The sequence below is a fragment of the Symphodus melops genome (genome assembly GCF_947650265.1).
Source record: "Symphodus melops genome assembly, chromosome: 5".
NCBI lineage: Eukaryota > Metazoa > Chordata > Actinopteri > Labriformes > Labridae > Symphodus > Symphodus melops.
Window position 1 is genome coordinate 14,166,367 of NC_136695.1, and position 22,317 is coordinate 14,188,683.

Genomic DNA, 22,317 nt, shown 5'->3' on the forward strand with positions numbered 1-22,317 from the left:
GGAGGATAGTAAAGCAGACTGACATAAAAAAAAGACGAGCAGAGAAGAAAAAAACATACAGTATAGACTGAAATGGGCATCTCCCTTTGCTCATCCATCACTCTGTTGTATCTTTCATCTCTGTTGACGTTTTTTTCACCTCAGTTTTGTCCCTTTCCTCATCCTTCACCTCTGTTTGCTCAAACATGTCTTTTTTGACTCTACTCTCCTTCTCCTTTTTGACTTTTGCTTGTTTCAGGCAGATACAATATTTAAACCTTTCACAGGTCAGTAACGTGTAGAATTTCCTTGCTCTCTGCTTTCTAATGTAATACAGAATGAAGTAATGCAGTTTCAATTTAGAGTCGATGTGATCTGAAGTGAATTTAGATTTGACCTCAAATTAAAATAGGCTGCAGAACATTTGAATTAAAAAAAAACACAAAACCATTTAGTTGCGTCTTGACAAGAACAAAGTCTGCCATGCATGGAGATTGTTTTGCTTGTCATTGTTTGGGTCATTTGTGACTAAGCGACCGCACACTCAAACCTTTGTGTTCATGTCCCATTGCACAAAGGAGAACAAACTTACTAGCATCATCAGTCATTTAGCAGGTCTAGATGTGATGAGATGAGTTCAAAAAAACACAGCGGACATATTGAAAACTGTGTTTGAAATTCAGTCTTTACACAAGGGTCTTGTTATAGTCACACTTTGCACTTTGTTTAATTATACCACAGTAAAAACTGTTTAATTTATTCTTAGTTGTATTTCACATTAGCAAATGTTTGGCTTTGGCATAGCGTAGTTCCACTTCAACATTGTTTTCCATTTTATATTCACCCGTCCTTACCCTTGAGCTGGTTTCTTTGTCTCCATATCATCTAAACTTCTGTTTTTGACCCAGTGCAGTACCCCCTCTACCTTCTCCATATTATAAAAATCTTAGATTAGACATGTGATTAATTAAAATGTTATTTCTTCTATGTGTGCCCCATCCTTGTGTCTGGTTCAAGGCAGAGTTGACTTTGTAAATTTCAGACAATGAATCATATTCAGTTTGTCAGTGGAGGACAGCAGCATGGCCAAGGACGTTTGTGTGTGTGCGTGTGTCAAGCTGAATGCGCACTCATCTACTTGAACCTGCATGTGACTTTTTGTGAGGCTGGACCACCTCCGGTCCAACAAATGCAGGAGGTGAACAATAAGTAAAAGGAGGAAAGAAAGGGAGAGAGGAGAGGGAGGGGGCCGAGTGAGTGAAACCCAATCGAATTACATGTAATCTGGCCTGAATGTGCACCACCATCAGCTGCTCTCCAATTTTATTAACCCTGCATTACCAACCCTGCTGTGTGTGTCTTTTATGTCAGTGTGTGTGGAGGAGGCTGAGAGACGGAGGAGTTAAGTGGATAAGTGAGAAGAAAAGGAATAGATGGACAGAATGGGGGGATGAATGAGGGACAGAGGCAGAGAGAAGGAGGAGAAAATGAAGATTAATACATGTATTAAGCTGATCTCTGTGTCTTTCTAATCGAAAAAAACAGGTCTTATCACAGTAGCTATCATGATCATTTCTGGTGACAGTTTCTTCGTTTTGCTCTTTTAACTTTTATCCAACAAAAAGATTTAAATGTAAATACAATAAAATCATACACAAATATCATCTGGATATAAAGCCTTGATGGGAATGTGACAAAACTGTGGAGAATTTTGTCTTTGACTCTAATGAAGCATTTTTGGCTACTTTTTTTTAGCATGCACAATTCAGATAATCTCATGAGATAAAACATCAGTCTGACTATATAAGAGTGTTAGAAAACAGTCGAAGACTGATGAAACAATTCTTACTAGAATCATGCATAAAAATAACTACATGATTTGCATGTATCATTACAGCATTCTTGGACTTTGCAAAATACAAAAAAACTTACATTGTGATATATTTTTCATCCATAAAAGTCCAAATCACTTTGCATCTATTTTTGATTTTGATCTACTGTGTGCTTTATATAAAGTTTTTTCTTGTTTAAAAGAACTCATGTTTAAACGCCTCGAGCAGCAAACTGTAGCTGCAGTGATGTGTCGGCAGAAGCCATCCATCCACAGGTCCCAGACTCTGAAATAGTGTATCCAGGGTGTTCATTTAAATCCCAATAATGATTTTTGTATTTGGAACAGAAGCTGTGCCTTGTTTTTAAATTCAGTTTGCCAGACAGATAGTTAAAGGGGAAGTAACATTGAGAGACGAAACAGGCACCTAAAAGAACTCATGATAGAGTCTAATGTAACATTAAAGTAAAAAAAAAAAGAAAAATTGCCAAAACAAATATAATAATAGTATTAAATTATCGCATTGATAACTCAACAAGATGCCCCACATTCATCATATTAGTGTAGACGTTTGGCTGCTCCTCCAATATTCTACCGCATGCATATGTGCACCTAAGCACATTTGTCAGGAAAGGTTTATTTTATACTCTGTTTAGATCTGTACATCCTGTTGAATTCATTTTTATATGAGACGGCCCCTGGTTAATTAGAGTATTCAGGTTTCTTGCTTTTTAACTCATAATGTGCACATTTCTCTGTGGACAGCAGCAAGCAACAGACTCTGAAATGTGCTGCCGCCTGGATCATGCCTGACAGCAGAAACAGAGCATGAAGAAAAACTGGGTGGGTGTTCAGTGATTATGGCTGTACTCTTTAAGAAAATGTCTCCAAATCCAGACTTTGTGCTGAAAAGGAAAATGCCATGATTGAAGACCTTTTAAGGGGCATTTTCTGCTTCATGAGAACCTCCTCTTAGTTTGTGAAGATTGAATCCAAACCCAGGGAATAAATAATTCAGCCGAAAAAACAAAGCATCTGGACCATGATGTCATGACATGAGGTCATACTCAAATAAAATACAACTACATAATGTACAGTCAACACACTTTAAAGGCCAGAAATAACATTGTTAATACAAAGCAGTCATTATGTTTTCACTAAGATATCATTAATTAAATCAAATAAATTGCATGTCTTGGTGGTGGCCGTGAAATAAAATGTGTTTATGTTTGAAATCTCCCTCAGGCCAACAATTACAAAAACAACAAGGGGCATGTAATGGATGTAGTGTTTGCCCAAGCACATGTAAGTAAACCCAGACTTAGTTGATGGTAGACACCAGGAATTGAGTATGTATAAGCGAAGAGTTGGGGTGGGGTTTGGATTTGACAGAGCTGGTTTGAGAACAGCTCTATAAGGACAGAGATAACTGGAAAACACTATAAAAACGCCTCTCCTTGCAGTCTTTCCCTCTGTGGAATCAGCCTTTGAGTGGGCTGCTGGAGGGAGGGAGGATGCGGATAGAGATTGATGAAGGGAGGGAGTGGGAAGCCCTAAATGTAGCAAGGGAGGATGGAGAGAGAGAGAGAGAGAGAGATGGACTGAACGTGGAGTGGGCTGCTTGAGCTTGGAGAGGGAGAAATGCAGGGTAATCAAGGAGACGGAAGAAGTGCGAGAAGGAAATAAAAGGAAAGTAGAGGAAAGAAAAAGAGTGGTGCTGAATTTAATGTTCCCCACACACACTGTGGAATACTTATGAATGAAGTACATTAATAGAGGTAGCAGCGGCTGACTGAAATGTGCCTGTTTTATGAGAAACTATTAAGTCTCTGATCTGATTGGCTGTTCAGTCCTTGCATCTCTCATTGTTATTGGTGGCCAGGGTGTTTGTTGTTTGTCAATGGGCAGGCTGCAGCAGCAGCAGAAGCAGAGTCAGATAGATTCGCAATCTGACAGCATAATGTAGACATTGATCAAACTTTGTGGACAGCAGTATCCAAACTGCTCCTGCAGAGAGAGAGAGAGCGAGAGAGAGAGAATATCACAAATCAAATGCTGTAACCTTTTAGTGCATCTGAATCTGCACATGCTTACTGAAAACCAATGAGGCGTTTCCTCTTGCTTTGCCTATCAACCTGTCTATTCTACTTCTTCCCTTGTCTTCTGTCTTTCAATTAAATATTTCTGCTCCACATCTACAGTACCTCTTGAGAGTTTTTACTGGGTCTCTCAGGGTCAGATGTATTTATTGATCCAAACAGGAAAGCACAGGGAATCATGATGATGGTGGAGCCAACACCTAAAATGCCGACTGGTCCTTGTAACATGTACTTAAATTAAAGATTTGTACACATGTTGATGTCTCTAGAAAAAAAAAAATATATATATATTTTCTTCGAGATTAATGCAGCAGTATCTTTCGAAATCTGTTTTTTTTAGCTCTTGATCTGTTACACTGTTATGTAAGATGCTACATATATAGAATGCATCTTTAGCAGCTAGGTTATAGTATGTCAGCACTGTCTGACAGATGTATATTCAATAAGAACTATACACACAGTTAGGTCTGTGTGAAGCACAAGTGAAGTTTTCAGTGCTCGTGTTAGTGCAAAGACAGTTCCATCATGAATGACTGCCTATAGCAGTCAATCAATTTTCTTCATATTGTGATGAATCACACTAACGGCAATCATGCACAACTTTGCATTTAAAATCTATATGGCTCTCTAAATAATACATTTAAGAGACTTAATTAAATTCAGCCACCAGCAAGCACTCTGGGACAGTACAACTCAGCTTCCTTGAACAGAACCACACTCAGAACAGTATGCCGCTATCTGCTGCAGCTGGTGGATTTTATAACACCAGAGATTACAGAGTGAAACTAAAACTATCCATGTGGCTCTGCAGTGCTAGATTTGGCAAACATCGTAAATTTCTGCAGAACTGATTTCACGATTGTATCATCTTTCTCTTCAGAACATGTCAACAATGTATTAATATTGTTAAAGGTGCACAATGTAGATTGTGCACCTGTAGGGAAATTTGAAAGTTGGAAAAGTGAATCAATTCCATGCTATATTTTCTAAACTAAACGCTCAAACTACATTCTTAAAATAAATAAATAAATAAAAAGGGTCCCTGGAACACTGCTTCGAGCTTAAAGCTACTAGGAGAGTTACAGTTTCCCCGTTTCCGAAAACCCCATCACAACTTCTGTCGGAGCATTTTAGCTTCAAACCAGGGAGCAAATTTTCCTCTGAGGACAGTTTGTGTATGGAGTTATGAACATGTACCACAAAATATGTACATTTCTCCAACTTGCATATTTCCCTACCATTTCTCTGTTGAAAATGCAGTCCTTTTTGTTACTGTAAATTATTAAGTTCATAAATCCCCTTTGAAATAACTACACAGCCATTCATCATTTTTGAATAAATATGTCTCCCATTGTTCAATAAACTTTCTACATTCTGTTTCTTAATTTAAGTTTAGAACTGGCGCTGCTATAATGATTATAATAACTGATTAGAATGAGCCTCTTTCAGAAGATTTACTGTTGAAGACTCTTTGTTGAATCCCAAACAATATGAGCCTTTGAAACTCGATCACAATGCTTAATAATTCACTTTGCAAATTCCCTTTCAAATCTTTACTTTGTGAATATTTCAAACAAGAAAAAGGTTACCACCTATTGGTTAACTAACATTTATTGGCAGTTTGAAGGATAAGGAGACACGCCAGATGATAATTCAAACTGATAAATTGACGTCAATTTATTTGAGTGTATATATATATGAGACAGCACACATATAATCAGTGCTTTAAAATGTCACATTGATTTAATACCTTGCAGCAACAGACACTCTAAAAGTCAAGGACGTGGCATCCTAATGTCTCCATAATCATGAAATAAGACTGCTATGCACATAAAGCAAAAGTAATAATAATTTTGTTCAGTATGTACTTTTGCAGGCTTACCTTCGGGTTGCAGGTACAAAAAGAAAATTTCATTTTATGGGAAGAGTTAAGAACATCCAATAGAGAGCCAGTGGCGGTTCTTTTTTTCAGGAGCATTCACACTGGCTGGAGAGGGCAAATTGGACATTAGCAGCCATGGTTCAGAGAGTGGATGAAAATTCCCGGCTGCTACCATGAATGTTAAATATAGAGGTGCTTGGGTCTCTGCCTCGATGCATGCTATTGTAATAAATCAAATGGAATCGCTGCTTCTTTTCTTTTTCTTTCTATATGTGTGTCTCTGTGTGAGTGTACATGCTTGTATGTTACTAATACGATGCTTATTGATTGGATAAATGCTTAATATTGTGTTTTGGGTCATCAGATTTAATATGAGTCAAATTAGTGGTCATGGTACTGCCTTGGATGTGTCTTCAGGTCCTCTAAACCTGCTGAAAATTAGCTGGAAATGTTGATTAGTCCAGAGGATGTAGTCTGTACAGGTGAAATGAAAAGATGAACGTGAGTTTGAGTTTGCTGTCATGGCATGTCCTTGGTGGAGGATATGATGGTAATTAGGCTTCTGTTTTCTCAATGGTGCACCAGAGAGGAGTGTAAACCTCTTGGCGCTGTGTGTGTATATAAATTGTGTGTTTTCATGGGCAATCTGTGTGCATTTTCATGCATGTACTAAAGACGAAACAGTCAGATGTCCGTGTCCGTGCATATGCATGAGTGTGTCTAGGTTTGTGGCCAGCTGCCCTTTTTTCATAGTATTTGCTGACTCGGGCTGGTTTTCCCCTTCGAAAAGTAAATAACCTTGGTCCGGCAAGCTGTCAGTTGGCCCCTCTGTGCCCTTGTCCCGACATCTAAAGACGGTGAGAAAATCTCTGCATCACAACAAAACACACCACAAGTACAGTATATCTTCAAAGCGCCAGCACACAAGAGAGAAGTTTAAAACGCCGCCTTCTCGTATAAAACTGGAGCAGTTTACAATTTCTACCAGCATTGTAGTTTAATGTTCTAACATGTTGCTGTAAATGTGTAGTCTACAACTTGGACTGTGCCAGGGGGGCTTAGGTTCAGTGTAGTTTGGTTTTGAAATTGATGCCAGCAGATAAACAGACTAAACCACACCAACATTTGAGAAGGATGAAAAGTTGATTATGTGGTTGGGGTAAATAAAGATAGTCACATAACTGTTTTTTAAATAAAGAGTAGTATTTTGATCTTACAAACAAAGAAAAACTGCACTTCTTGGACAGAGCCACCTGTAAAACTCTTAAATCCTACCTTCTCTTTTATACCCTCTATTGTCTTTCTCTTCTTCTATTTTTCTACTATTTTTCTCTGTTTCTATATCTGCCTACCTATCCGTCATCAAAACGATGGGGGATAGAAGGGCAATTTGGTTCAATCTAGTTTTACAATTATTTTCTTCCGACCAAAAGTTTTTTTTTCCCTCTCACTTTTCCCTCATGTTTTCCACTCCTTCCTTCTTTCTCTCTTTCCCAAGCCATCCCCCCGGAGGTTAATCCCTCCAGTTTTGAGTAGAGATAACCATGGCAACAGGCTATGGCTTTCGGGCTTTGGGTCTGTTGGACAAAGGCATTGATCAGGATGAAATAGTGTAAGGTGTTAGCGTAAACCACACAACATGCACACATGGTGTGAGAATAGAAGGCAGAGATTGACTGACTCTGGCTCTCATATTACAGTTTGTAAAAATCAACCAAGTAAAGATGTTCCTGTTTTTGTTTTTAGGTTGATTTGTTATTATAGCTAATCCCTCATTAAAAGATGTGTTTTTAAACCAACCAAGTAGAACATGAAAACTGGTTTTAAAGGGAAAAAACTGGATTGCAATTTAGAATGCTAAAGATAAATAAAAAGATAAGACAGCACTTACAAAATAGAGCCACTCTGGAAATATATGCATATAAAGCAACTTACATATTTAGCAAAATACACTCCAGGTTACTGCACTTGTGTAAATTGAACCATCAACATACTGAAGTAGAGCTTCTCAGCAGCCCAGATAGGAAAAATGTACAGTATGTCCAACAGTGTTTCACTGTGACCCAAACCGCAAATATAGCAGTTACACTTCCCTCTTGACCTTGATGACTCGACTGCAGCATGACAGATGTAGTGGGAAAAGCAGAGTTGATGAAAAAGGTCTTTTATTGAAGTGTAAACCAGAAGTCCTCTCTTCTGGGACTTTATAGCCGAGGCCAGCAGGAGGTGTGGGTGGATATGGTCAGCTTAACTCCCCATAATACAGCAAGTCAACCAGCCAGTGTAACTTTAATAAGGGCTGCAAGTGTTATATGCCCTTGGATATGACAGTTTCATTTTTTCTTATTGCAGCACAATTACGGTGGGAAAAAAGGATGTAGCTTTTGCCTTAAAGCCACTCATTTGCACTCTGACGTACACTTTTCTTCACTTTTAATCAAGGGCAACTGTTACACGAATCCAAAAATGGCGAACTGCAGGATACAATAGATGCATTGTGCAAAAGATTCAGTCATCAAAAGGACACTGCGTGCAAAAAAAAGCCTAAATCAAGTCTTTTTGTTAACTGAACCTTGTGTTTCTCACAGCATTTCCCCTTTTACGTTACACTAGCTGACAAACAATCAATCTTCAGTGAATATTTATATTTTGAAAATGTGCTGCGAATGAAACTATGCCACTTTCCCAACCAAGCCTGAGTCTCCCTCACTTTGTGCTGTCAATGATGTACTATCCACTGACCACCCTACAGGCCTTGGGCACTTTAGTTTTGATGACCACATCTTCAGAGTTTTCTTTCGCATTTTCATGTTTGATGTTAACGTAGTTGTTTTGGCTGTTTGCATGTTGTTTCTTAATTCGTAGCATTTGTTTTAAGGAAGTAAGAATGAGCGACATTTTAGACCTAAATACAGCAGAAATCAAGTTTATCCTATGTACAGTAAATATCTCTCTGAGTCATGACTGCCTACAATGTTTGAAAGCATGCGTCACGCCAGCTGTACTGTTGTCCAAGTCGTCTTTACATTGGACGTTGTTTTTTTGTTTGTTTGTTGTTGTTTTTTTTTGGGGGGGGGGGGGTTGTCAACAACTAGAGAGAAAAAGAGTACTGTAACCTAAACACTGTGTATTTGGATGTTGCATACTGTGCTTTAAGTATTTTTAGAGCAAGGTAATTCCATGTCAAATTATGTGCAGTATGAAGCTTTGAGTTAACCAAAGTGTGCTAACATTAACCTGCTAACACAACAATGCAGGACACAAGCAAGTGCAGCTCAAGCAAAGAACAATTTAATCTGCTGCTTATGCTCAATAGTGCCTGATTTTGGTGCATACTAATAAATTACTCCTTGGTGCAAACACGAGTGGAGAGGGGTTGGAGGTGTGCATCTGGAGGAAAGCGGAGGCTACAGAATAGTTTTGGTTCAATGCTGATGCTCAAGGGCAACCTCTACTGGATCAGAAAGTTGCACACTTTTCCTTTACATTTATGTTAGAATTTCATTTTCTAAACTTGCAGCACATTGTTCCTCGTTTGGCCCATTACAGATTGGCAGCCACCATACTGCATGCATGTCTGCAACCAGATGCATTTGAGAAATACCCTTCAAGTTTTGTGAGAATCCAATGCGCCTCCTTCTTCCCTCTGAGCCATTTCTTGTGTCTGAGCCAATGTTTTATGTTTTAATCACCGCAGTGCCGAGAGCACAAACCTACTCCTCCCCTGCACTCTGCCAGAACTTTTTTAATTTTGCAGTTTCCCTTTAATTTGTTTTCTCTCTGGCTGTGGCTCCTAACTTCATTTTCCAATAATTTGTCTGAGGACAAGACACATGCCATTAGCGGGGAAGCCAGAAACAAAAAAACTGCATTCAATAAGTTTGTCTAAAAAACTTTCTTTATTAATTTTCTCTTCCCTTATCCAAGAAAGTGCTTCCTCTTTGATAATCCAGCTATCCAGCAAGCCTTCTGGTTTATTGCATTTTTCTAATGAAATGCTCTGATACAGACAGGCAATCAAGGAGCAATTCTGTGAAAAGAGAAGAGCGAGAGAAGAAATGGAGCAGGTAGAATGTGAGTCATAGTACTGTGGGAGCAAAGCTGATGTTGCTTTCAATCTGTTAGAGTAGGTAGTGCAGGTTCACAGTGTAGGCTGCAGACCATGCACTCAGGATTGCAAGGTTTGATGAATCTTGCTCTTCACCAACTGACCGCTTTGTATCCTCCACATGTACTGACACACTTATGAGACATTTTCTAAAAAATAATAATACTACTAGAAAGACTTTATCAAGAAAATACATAAAAAACTGATTTACTTGGTACAGCAAATAGTATGTTGACATTAGTGACTGTAATCAAAATAAATGAATTTAAAACGTTCAACGCCAAAAACAGTTTGAATCTTTACAGTGACTTTAGTTTTGATTGTTTTTGTTTATAGTTAACAGTACAAAGCTAGAATAGAAAACAGCACCTAATCATTCAGGCACAACATGATATCAAATGTCAAACCTTTTTTTTTTTTTTTTTTTCTAATGATCAATCGTATCGATACCCTGTTTAAAAGTGTGCGTGAAGAACTTTTTAAAGCTTAACGACAATTTGTTTTCCTAACTTATAGAAGTTGTCTGTTATTATTAAAGAGTCCTTTTCAATCAACTATTTACAGTCGGTGTTCCCCGGGGATGAATTTCTGTTTTTCTTCTATTACTGAGGCTGTTGGGCCTCATAAAAGCCACAGCAAACATGTTTATACCGTTTTTGCATTGCCCTATAACCAGTGATTCAAACACCGTGACGAACAGTTTGGTATACATTTTTAAGACCATGGTTTACAATTAAAAGTATTTTTTTTACTTGAACTAATCTATGTGAAGACACACGGCCAGAGATGATCTTGTTTCCCCTACATTTGCTAAATTGATTTATATGACCATATAATGAAAATTAAATAATACCATTGTTTATGATTGAATCTCATCTTTCTGAGACAGTTTGAAACTGTTGAAATTGTACTGCTCATGTGTGTTGCCCTTGTTTTTTTTCTGTTAATTAATTAGCTACTTAGCATTGTCTCTGCTAGAAAAAATGTGTGGCAAAATATCCATAATCGTCCATGAAATTAGTTTTTCCTCACAGTACAGTGTTGGTGTTACAAGAAAATATTTATAAGCAGAATATTACAGCTAAAATGTGAAATAGCATTTGACAAATTCAGCTTTTTGTTGATTGTTCTTTATTCCTATCTTCCTTCTATTTTTATTTTTCCACACTTCCTTTTGTCTTCCTTTTTCCTGCTTTGATCTTCTAAAACCAGGATTACCTTGCTAATTGCTATGTGTATGTTTTTATTTTTGATATATGCTTATGATCTGATCCACTGACACACACACACACACACACACACACACACACACACACACATACAATTCGCCCATTCTCGAAATCTGGGTGTGTACCTGCAGAGTCAGACACAACTTCCCTCTTTGGTTCCAGACTCCATGAATCATTGAAAGCAAGGATTTCCCTTAAGCCTGAGCTTCCCTTAGGCAGACGCTACGACATCAGGCTGACAAGGCCAAGAATGACATAGAGACACATTAATCAGACAAACAAGAAATGTGTTTCAACATTCCAGTTTAATCAATGATTGTTCTGTTATCTTTTAATATGAACAAATTGGATCTGTCAGATAGGATGCACAATTATCATCCACAGAGACGGAAATGGTGTTGTCGAAAATTATAGTCATCTCCATCAGAACCACTTAAAGGTAAAATGTCTTGATCTGTTAATATGAAAACATTGAGTTTTGAAGCTCTTTGCACGCTGCTTAATTTTATTTGTCAATAAAAATATTTTAAATAACCTCTGAAAATGATCCTGAATTTCCACTGAAGGTTGATGCATTTTTGCTTTGACTGTTCATTGTTTGTCTCAAAAAAGTGTATGTTTAAAATAACTGAAAATTTGGGTCAAGGCAAAAAAGCATGAATGAAAGTGAAAGTCTCAGGTTGGAAATCGCTTGAATTATTCATTTGATAAAAACAGAGAAATAAAGAGTCGAACATTTTTTTGCGTAAATCTAGCTGAATGTCATTTGCTGCAAGAATTCCTGACTGAACAAGGAATGGAAATTTAGCTTGAGCTTTTATTGACCTTTAACAAATGCATGTATTCATGCTCTCACAGGCACTTTAGTTTACACACAGACACACAAAAATTCCACAAAAACTAACACATGCTGGGTCGCACTCTGTAAACACTTTTCTGAATGGCAGGTGCATGAAAAAAAAAAGACAATTTTTCTGGAAGCCTCGTGACTGTGTGTGTGCGTGACTGCGTGTGTGTGACTGCGTGTGCGTGCATGCGAGTGTGTGTTTCTGTGAAGGTCTGTCTCAGATCATCCGTCTGCATTCCTGGTAATTAGGTTGGCCAACAGCTGAGTCCCATTAGCCTTGATTACAGCATTCAGTACCACAGAGGAGGACAGAGAAAGAAAAGAAACCGAGATAGGGAGAAGGAAGTGTTTGTATTGTGCACATAAAATCAATTTAAATGCATTTATATCTTTTATTTGTATAGATTTGAGGGGTGTAGACCTTGCATTATGTTGATGATTTATTTTTTATCTCATTGGTATAGTTGTCTTTGCTTTCAACAGTCAGTAATGTTTTTTTATAGTAATGCAAGGAAGCTTGTTCTGATGCCAATGTTCATGTGTTTTGCATTTAGTTTTGCGACTCTTCAAAAATGTATTTTTATTAATTGGCATCCCACAGTGTTTAAGTTCAGAGATCTTACCAAAATTGCAAACTTAACTTCAACCAAAAATGGATCGCAGGCCTTTTTCTTGCAGACCCTCACAACATACAAAACCTCATATTTTTTCAATAAGTCTAAATTCCACATTTGGGTTTTTTTGGGCTGCAAAAGGTTCAGAGTCTCACTGCTAAAAAGTAACAACAACCACACAACCACAGGTAATTAAAGATCTACTCAGCTGTTAGGAATGAGGCCCACACTCATACGTTGTGTTTGTGTGGTCAGACTGAAGAATAAACAACAGCATCATCAAAAAAGAAGAGCACGACAGATGTAACACTACCAGGCCTGATTGTTGTTTAGTCTGTTTGTGAGTCTAAAGTGTCTTTCACATCAATCCCAAGAGGGAAGAATCTACTTATGAGGCAATTTTATCTGCATTCAGCTCAGGAAATGTTTATTTAATCTCTCTGTATATCCACATCCACCCTGTCTCTCTCCCTTTAGCTTTCTCTCTGTCTCTCTTGCTCTTCTATCTCTGTCTGACCCTCCCTGATGGTTTTGGTGTCTCAGGATTGGGTGATTGATTCCAGCTCTGGATGGCTGGCAGACAAGCAGCCTGTATACTCTTGTGTGCACTACACTGTGCACTGACTATGTGATGAATTGCCAGCCTTAATACACACAGCAGAAACACAGTGTAGAGAGAGAGAGAGAGTAAGAAAAAAGACAGTCAAAATTATTCAGGTAGAGCAAACAGGCTGGCAAATTGCTGAAAAGCCTTAGTAATCACAAAGTAATAACTGCATGTGTAAGAATTAGAGCAGGTGCCCCAACAATCTAGAGAGGTTTCTCTAAATGCTTTAAATGAGTCATGCAGAGTGTTAAGACACTGGCATTGGAGGAGAAATGTTCTTCCCAACACAAAATTGAATTAAACATTGAAGTCACCCTCTCACTAAGTCGAGTGTGCTGCTATTTCTTTGAATACACTGAGTTTCGTTGCCATTTCACAGCCACTAGAGAGCTACAGAGTGGGAAAACAGCCTTTTCAACTTCTGAATATTTTTATAAGTATGCCATCACTTGAAAAGCCTCTAGTCCCAGTTTTAATGATGCTTGAATGTTCTCCTCAGTTCTTTAAAAAGTTGGCTAAGCTAAATGACCTTTTGCAGCCAATTAAACACAAATAAACAGGTGTAGAATTTTGTTTGTAGAGTGTTTTCTCTTTCTGCTCCAGAAGTTTTTCTTTCTTGGAAGTTAAGAGGATGTGACAGTGGTGATAAAGGCCATGCCTTCTTTTGTTTTGTTTTGTTTTATTGTCAATTAAACCAAATTCTCTCCAGATAATCAACGCAGAAGTGCAAAGAAGAATAAACCAGCTTTGCCGTTTGGGTGCTGAATAGGGAATGCTGTATGTGTCCTTCATCATCATGTGGTTGATGGATGTGGCGAAGTTGCATGGAAGCATATCACAGGAGAATGTGTTGCTGTTGAAGTGAAGATTAGCATTGTTGTGATTTTGCACAAAACAATCACAGTGGTGCTGATATACAGGACAACCGCTTAACATGGAGGGTGATAGTGCTTTTGTACAAGATTTCTACAAGCAGCATTAAGTACGACACAATTAGCGACAATAGATGAGTATTCTTAACTCCGCCAACACAACTACTTCAGTTTTCCCTCTTAGACTACACCATAGCTTCTAGCTACTTTGTGTCATCGTGTGACCAAAGACCAGCTAATTTTTGTATTTTGATCTGAAAATGTTTTTCAAAAGGATAAACTCATCCACTAAAGAAAAAGTCCTCATACTTTATTTGGAACCACTTTCATGACAACAGTAAAGTCCAGTGCCTTCCTAAATTAAACCACTTAGTTGTCATTACTTACATTAAATTTAACACTTCCAATGGCGAGAAGTACATCAAGGTGAAAGGGACTTTCTATTTCCAACTGTGTTCTGTTCAGTATGTTATTCAAATAGCATCTTTCACTTACATAAATGAACTTACGTATATGTAATAATCCAATTCACAGGACTTCTTCCGTGCGTTGTTATGATCGATCACAGGCTTTGGAGGTGTATTCAACACAGCTGTGTAAAAAAAAAAGTAAAAGTCCCAGTCCTTTTTTTCCAGGTATCAGCATTTTTGAGGAATGCACATTTATTGAATGCCATGTCCAATGCAGTTAGTTGGTTGGTGCTAAGTATTGTCAAGGTTAAACTATTGTCATTTTTTTTTTAAATGCATCAACATCTGAATAAACACCACCAGAAAGTAATTGAGCCATGCAGAAGTTCGAAAATATCCTGGAGAAAAAGACACCTGCAAAAATAGATAGCAAAGTGATTTCACGTGTTGCTTTAAACATACAACTTTGCAAAATAACATCTTACATTGATATGTCTGTTTTGTGCTCCTCCGTCTACACAAAGGATGACATTAGAGGCAGCAGCATGCCAACAGCAATAGGAACTGACCAGAGACTAAAAGATGAGGTACTCAGTATCCAAGTGTTGATTTCTGTGAGCCTCCAGACATCATGTATATGGAGAATAGTGTATATCTCCATGGCTAATGAAACCCTGGGGATTTCAGGGTTTAGAGTTCATAAAGTATTTATGATATGTTCATTAAGTATTGATTAAGCCGTTACAGGGAGTTTAGACACCCAGACAATCATTATGAAAGATTAGAACTTGCCTTGAGGAATAGGGCAATGGAGGAAATGCAAAGAGAGGGGGAAAAAGGGGTAGAGGTGAGGGATGAATGGAAATGAGGGAGAAATAAAATGAAGATGGTTGTGGTGGTGGGTGTTATACACGAATGCTGGAGGAAAAGGAAAATAGGAAGAGGAGGTAAAATCTGCTCTTTAAATATTAATTAAGCATTCAGATAGCATTTTAGGCCAAGAAGGATACCATTACAGGAGATTACGATTTAATCTGAGGAAGAGGAGGGGGGAATAGCAAGTAGAGGAGAAAGGCAGAGGACTTAAGAAGGAGGTTGGACTTGAGAGAGGAGGAAGTTAGGACAGCGAAGTTGGGCTGAAGGAGGGCAAAGGAGAAGGAAGAATAGATGGATTAAAAGAGGAAATGAGTAGGATTAAGTGAAAGACCAGCATAAAGGGTAAAAGGAGGAATCAAGACATAATGAATAGAAAGTCTTATTTCCCGAATTATATACTGCTTCTCTAAAAGAGTGCTCTGCAGGGTTTTGTTTTTTTTCCAATTCAATTTTAGTGCCTTGTCCTTGTTTTTTGGACAATGTTTTTCTATACATCCATTTTCAGTATCTGGTTTTTTGTAAGGGTTCTTGGAAAGGTTAAGATGTGTTATGTCTCATGTGACGTGTTGCTATTTAAGATGCAAAAGAGGTAGCAAAAAAAATGACATTCAATCACTGTCTTAGCTAACATCCATCTGTCTCACATTCAGAGCCATCAAGTTTTTTCCACCAGTATTCAACTAACTTTTTGCCCTCTCTTTACCCTTTAGCTATGTAGCAGATGTTTTTGGCATTTCAGGCTAACCGGGAAGTAGCATGATAAGACATGCTGATCTGCTGTAATGATTCAGCAAGGAAGTTTAATGGGGCTGAAAACATGGGCTGACTGGCCGGCAGGCGGGCTACACAGTCAGGGAGAGAGACACCGTGGGTGTGAAGCTGTTTCCAGCTAAAGACAGATGTTAGGGAGAGAGAGAGACAAAAAGATGGAGGGGGGGCAGCAAAAGAGAAAGAGGTGAGTCATTTGCAACATGCAGAGTGAGAGATCACTACAAAGTAACTTTGAGCAAAAGGCAACTTTGAGCAAAGTCAAGCAGAGTTCATTCGCATGTGGATGCTCTACAGCACTTAAAACTTCATATCACAGAAGTACATTGGCAAAATAAACACTTTTACAAACGTGTGTGGAGATTGTCTTATTGAAGTGTAATGTGATTTCCCTGGTTTAAGACAAGATAAATGAGACAAATACAGCTAAAGAGTTGCAGACAGATGTTAGAATTAGAAACTGTAGGAGCTTAGGAAATATTACAGTTATGGAAAATGTGTGTGAAACAAAAAAAGCTGACCCTCTTTTTTTTCTAGAATTTAGGAAAATCACTATGACATTGTGTTTAAGACATATTCTCTTTGGATGTAATTAGCTTGTTACTGCCCTGACCACAGTGGAAGACAAACTTCTGTTTTACAATTTACTGTCTTTATGGCAGGGAAACAAGGAGAACATGTAGCATTGTGTCTCTGTTGGACATCCATGGCCAAGGAAATTCTGCTACACACACAGAGAGCAATGGTAGACTGAAAGTGGAAATATTTTTGTAGAATTGAGCTTGTTTTTTTGTTTTTTGTTATACAGTCCACATCTTCAGTAAGAGTTGAAAGTGCAGTGGAGCATACCCTTAGTTTTTAACTGGAGCTAATATGTTTGAATTACAGGAACTCAGAGAAACTAAATAGTAGCTTTTTCAGTAGATTTTGTGATTTATACACCAAATTATTTTAGATTTGTAATGGTTGGTTCACTTTCTTAGCTTTGGACAACTGAATGTTCCCGTGGGAGTTCACCATTTTGCCTTAAAGATAGTTCTCCTTTTTATTGCACTGTCTGGCAGTACTATAGCAGGGTATGTAAATTCTTTGTCAACCAAGGCCTTATTAAGATGTTGCTTCCCGTTATTTGTTAATGTGCAAACCCAGAACCACTGAATATAGCCACTGTGCTGCAGTTTTCAAGATGCTACATATATCACCTTACTGATTTTCATAATACCATATTTCTCTTTATGCAGATAAAACTCTATGAATCATATGTCAAGTTTTAAAAGTTCTGTCTGTCTGTCTGTCTGTCTGTCTGTCTGTCTGTCTGTCTGTCTGTCTGTCTGTCCGTCTGTCCGTTTGACTGTTTAAGATTTGCCTGTTTAAATGTTAATGTGACATATTTTGTTGCACTTCAGAACTAGCTCACTAACACCGATGTGAAGATCCATCCTCAACGTTTTTATAGTCATCCACCGATCCATACCCTGTATTTTCTCTGTTTGATGTTATGTGTTTTCACTTGATTCCCATTTGAACATATCTGAATCTATAATAATTAACGTACAAAATGTAATACTTGGTGGTTGGATTAACACAATCAATCCTCTTTTTTTATGGAGTTTATAAAGAAGAGGTAGTAGCACTATCAACTATAAAGCCACCCACTGATTCATAGTTCACCTTTTTTCTCCATTACCATCTTTACTGAGATCACAGATTATGTTTTTAAGAACTTATGTTGGAGATTTGTAGGGTCTTTTCTTCTGTGAAGCACTTTGGGCTGCATGTTTAAGTATGAAAGGTGCTATAGAAATAAAGCTGAGTTTGAGATGCAACATCCCTATCCAGTTTGACGGGTGTTGTCCACTTATTGAGCACAGTCATGCCCTAAAGCACGTCTTGATGCCTATCTTCTGATCAGGCCTATCTTCTGATCAGGCCTATCTACTTGTAAGCATCATGCTCCAAGTCCAGCAGAAAAGAGAAGCAGAGCAATTTTCTTCTCTGTCTCGTCTGCTTTTTACAATCGGTTGAGTTGCCTTGACACGAGAAGCAGTTCAAGTTAAAGACACTTTTGCGTAGGTTTGTCTGTTGAAATTAGAAGGCTTCTTCACTTCCTTTATACAGTCTTTGAAGATGCAAACTGAATGAACGTTCAAGTGGACACCTGGCTGTTGTTTGAAGACGAGCTTTAAAAATGTTGAAGTTAAAAGCAAAGTTTTAATCGTTGTGTTGAAAAGCAGTTCAGTAAAAAAGGAGGGTTTGATGATGATCTCATTGATCTCGCTCTGTAAGAAAGATGACTCTAAGATCAATGACAGGCTGCACAGCTGTTACGTATGACTCCATGCCTTTGATGTTGAGGCTTTCGCCTGTCACTACTTGCACCAACACACACGCACACACACACACGCACACACATGCACAGAAATGTGGATGATTACATTAAAAGCCAGTCGCTGTGTGTTGGAAGACAACTGTGCCACTCTGTGTGTTGGACTGTGCCAAAGGAAAATCCCTGCCAACGAGGAGAGATATTCAGACGGAGGAAAAGTTAAAATATTTCACTCTTCTTCAGTGGAGCTGCTTTGCTTATTCTGAGTCACTGATTACATAGATGGCTTTGGTCACAGTCGGCCAGAAGTGGAACTCCCACTCTGGAAATCAAACAGCTCTGCAGCATGCAAAGGAAAATCCTCCATGGAGAAGGGAAATATTTATGCTCAAAATGAGGCACATAGGGTGGCAGTTTTGTCACACTTTCACACAAGTGTTCATGGAGTAAAACATACACACACACAGTCAGAGAAATGAGTATCGTTGTTTGCCATGGCACTTAAATTGAGCTTCAAATGTTATATTCTTACCATGCAGTGTGATTCATACAGCAGCATATGCTATACATTAGTATTTGTTTCGTTTTCCTTGGCATGATGTCATTCCAGATCTGCACTGGATGCACTTTCAATGACTTATATTTGTGTTGTTGGAGGTTAGAGCACAAGCAGAATATCAGAGACTTTCTGTTTACTTCTGACTGTTGACAATGTGAAAATGTATGGTTTATTACAAATGTGATTACTGATATCCTTACAAAGATTTGGTATATTAGCATAGTTGTTACAAAGGCAAGTATGGATATGAGCATCATTATGGCAACGAGGAGAAATGAAAGCTAATAATCCTTAACAAACTCTCGGAAAGCACCAACAATTAAAACCAAACATATTTTGATAGAGGTGGGGGAAGAAATTGATTATGTAAAAATTAAGATTCTTATCTTCTAAAGTTTTAAATGATCATAACTTCCAAAAATTGTTTTATAACTTCCAAAAGTCTCACAGACTACTGAAGCATGTACTAATTCAAAAGTCGACTTTGAATCATTAATCTAGAATCATTTTGAATTGAAAATAGATTCTCAATTGAATTGTGATCACAAGAATCGAATTGAATTGTGAGACGCAAAGATATATATATATATATATATATATATATATAAAATACATGAAAATGTGAAATCATGTATTGAACTTTTTTTTCTGTCTGTCTGTTTCGGTACCAAAATCCTCCTGCATCCATCCTCAGTGCTTTACTCACTCACATATACAGTACACCACAGACAAATTCAGACAATTATTCCAACAGAGTGTTGCTAAACAGACCAAAAACATCCAATTAAACTAGTCCAACTACCTAAGAGGCCCATAAGAAGGAAGCTCCCACTTTGACTCAAAAAAACGTTTTTGAAGTCAACCCAGTGAACGTCTATGAATCCTGAGGGGCTTTTTTCCATATAGCTTCAGGGGAACTGAGCGTAAAGCCGCTGCTCTGCCCTTTCAATGAAATGTTTATTCCTCTTTTGAGGAGAGTTCTGCCACTTGAGTTAAATTCACAGACATTTTTGGTGGAATATTCACTCAAAGATATGGAAAGAAAAACACCCGAATTCCACCACCTTAACCTTTAATGCATTCATTGCTGCAAAACCAGCTTTTAGTGGGAGTTAAAGTGGAAGTTCTTTATTTTCCTCTCTTCATTTTAAGCATTTTAGACACTTACAAGTCAAGCAGAAACATATTTTCTTAACATAAGGGAATTCTCTGTTCAACTCCAGTCCTTTCTGTGCACATAAACTGCTGATCTATCAAAGAGATGTATGACATTTAATATTTAAGAACGTTTTCATGTTCTTGTGTTGTGTTCCGGTCAAATCTGACCGAGTTACAAGTTTTAGCTCTGACAAAAGTGCTTAAATTAATCAGACTTACTTAAGAGTCCATGACTTTATCCACAAATTAAGTAGTTTTTATTTGCATATAATTTTGTGTATTTTATTCAACTTTTGTACACTCTTGGTGATCCCAGTCAAAAATGTCAATGTCAAAAGAGACCATAGACATAATATAAGTAGATGCCTCATAGACTGACGATGTCCATTGGAGTTGACGTATCAGCGCGGCCACCATCTTGGATGGGTCTCCGATACACCCGCTCTGCATTTATTTCTACTGAGGAAGGTCTATCCCGAATTACAATAATCATCAGAACTCCCCGAATTTCCTACAGATTTTTACACGGTTACGTTTGTAACAAATGGCAGAGATTTAGCTATGACATATTATAATTGGTAAAATAACCAAAATAATTTTTCTATGGGAAAAGTAATCCCACGCGATCTGTTATCAATGCTGCACTCGTTATTGCAACCGTAAACTGCACAAAATACCGGCATAGTAGCTCGCTCTCCATTGATTACTATTGACTCTGCTGCGAGCATAGAAAGAGGAGACCCATTCAATATGGTGTCGACGTTTCATGTGTTCCAGCACGTAATGAGGTGTCTTGGTATATTATGTCTATGGTGCAGACGGTGTTCCTGAAAAGAAGCAAGGGAAGCGTGTGTTTCTGGAGATGTCACAAGGGTCACAACATATCGTGTGATAACTTCTTTACCTCCTTCAGTCTTGGTCAGGAGCTTCTTCCAAAAAAATTGACCTTTAATGTATTAAGACATTGATCTTGTAATACTGTGAAATAGTTTTGGGATAATATTCTTTGTACACAAATAAAATACTCTAATATAATTTATGTGACTGTTTAAAAAAAAAAAAAATGCTTTCAAAACAAATGTTCTTGGTATTTTTGGTTCTAAGTATTCTGTGATAAACAATATGCTATGTTTTATCTGATTATTTTTTTATAGTCAAAATAATCCAGAGAAGATGCTTTTTAGAACTGGAATTCAAGATGTATACGCTCAGATCAGTGAGATATACAGGCCATGAATAACAAATAGAGGTTCAAAACTTGTAATGTCCACAAGAACTGAAGCTGATTAAAAGATCTCACACAACAAGTAGTGATAATAATGTAATATTGCAGTTTTTATAATGAGTTTAAATGGATCGGTTATGTGAGAAAACATAGATTGCGTCAAGGTATCAGAAGGCCTCTTTGATTGGTGCTCTGTTATCTTAAACATGTCTAAAATATTAAACTTCTCCTGAACTGCTGCCGGTGCGAAATAAGGTCACATTTTTATCACCTCTTTTTTTTGGTTTCTCCCAACAGCAACAGGAGCAGGACCCTACCAACCTCTACATCTCCAACCTGCCCCTGTCCATGGATGAGCAGGAGCTGGAGAACATGCTTAAACCATTTGGTCACGTTATCTCCACACGGATACTGAGGGACGCCAACGGCCTGAGCAGAGGAGTAGGCTTTGCAAGGTACGCATTGGGAGATACAAACACATGCACACAAGCGGTCATATATGACTTCTCAGATGCATAATTAGAACACTGCAAGAATAACAATAAACGCCAACTCTCTGGGTTGACTTCCTGCTATTAACCACTGACTGTAAATTCTTGTACCCTTGACCTATCACCTTCCTGTGTGTGTGTGTGTGTGTGTGTGTGTGTGTGTTTTTGTGTGTGTGTGTGTGTGTGTGTGGTCTTCTCAGTTACACCATGGAGTGTGCCAGTGGTTAGAATGCAGTCAAGGATCCTTTCAGGGTCACTTGCTATGTGAAGAAAAAACCCAAGACACACACACACACACACACACACACGCACACACACACATTCACATGCTGGCATTTGCTTGCCAAGCAGGCAATTAGTCATTGAGCTGTGATTGGGTGAGTGGAGCTGAATGGGGCAGACAAAGAGGACATGACACACAACAGATCAGACTGAA

The 22,317-nt window shown here is 38.1% G+C and overlaps 1 protein-coding gene across 1 annotated transcript in view; it reads left to right on the forward strand.

Moving 5' to 3' along the window:
- Positions 1-22,317, forward strand: part of LOC306824106 (RNA-binding motif, single-stranded-interacting protein 3-like) — a 120,487-nt gene that overhangs the window by 60,177 nt on the left and 37,993 nt on the right. Inside the window, exon 5 of the mRNA XM_079344087.1 lies at positions 21,688-21,845. Within this exon, the coding sequence (XP_079200213.1) occupies positions 21,688-21,845 (158 nt within the window). The remainder of the gene's footprint in view (positions 1-21,687; positions 21,846-22,317) is intronic.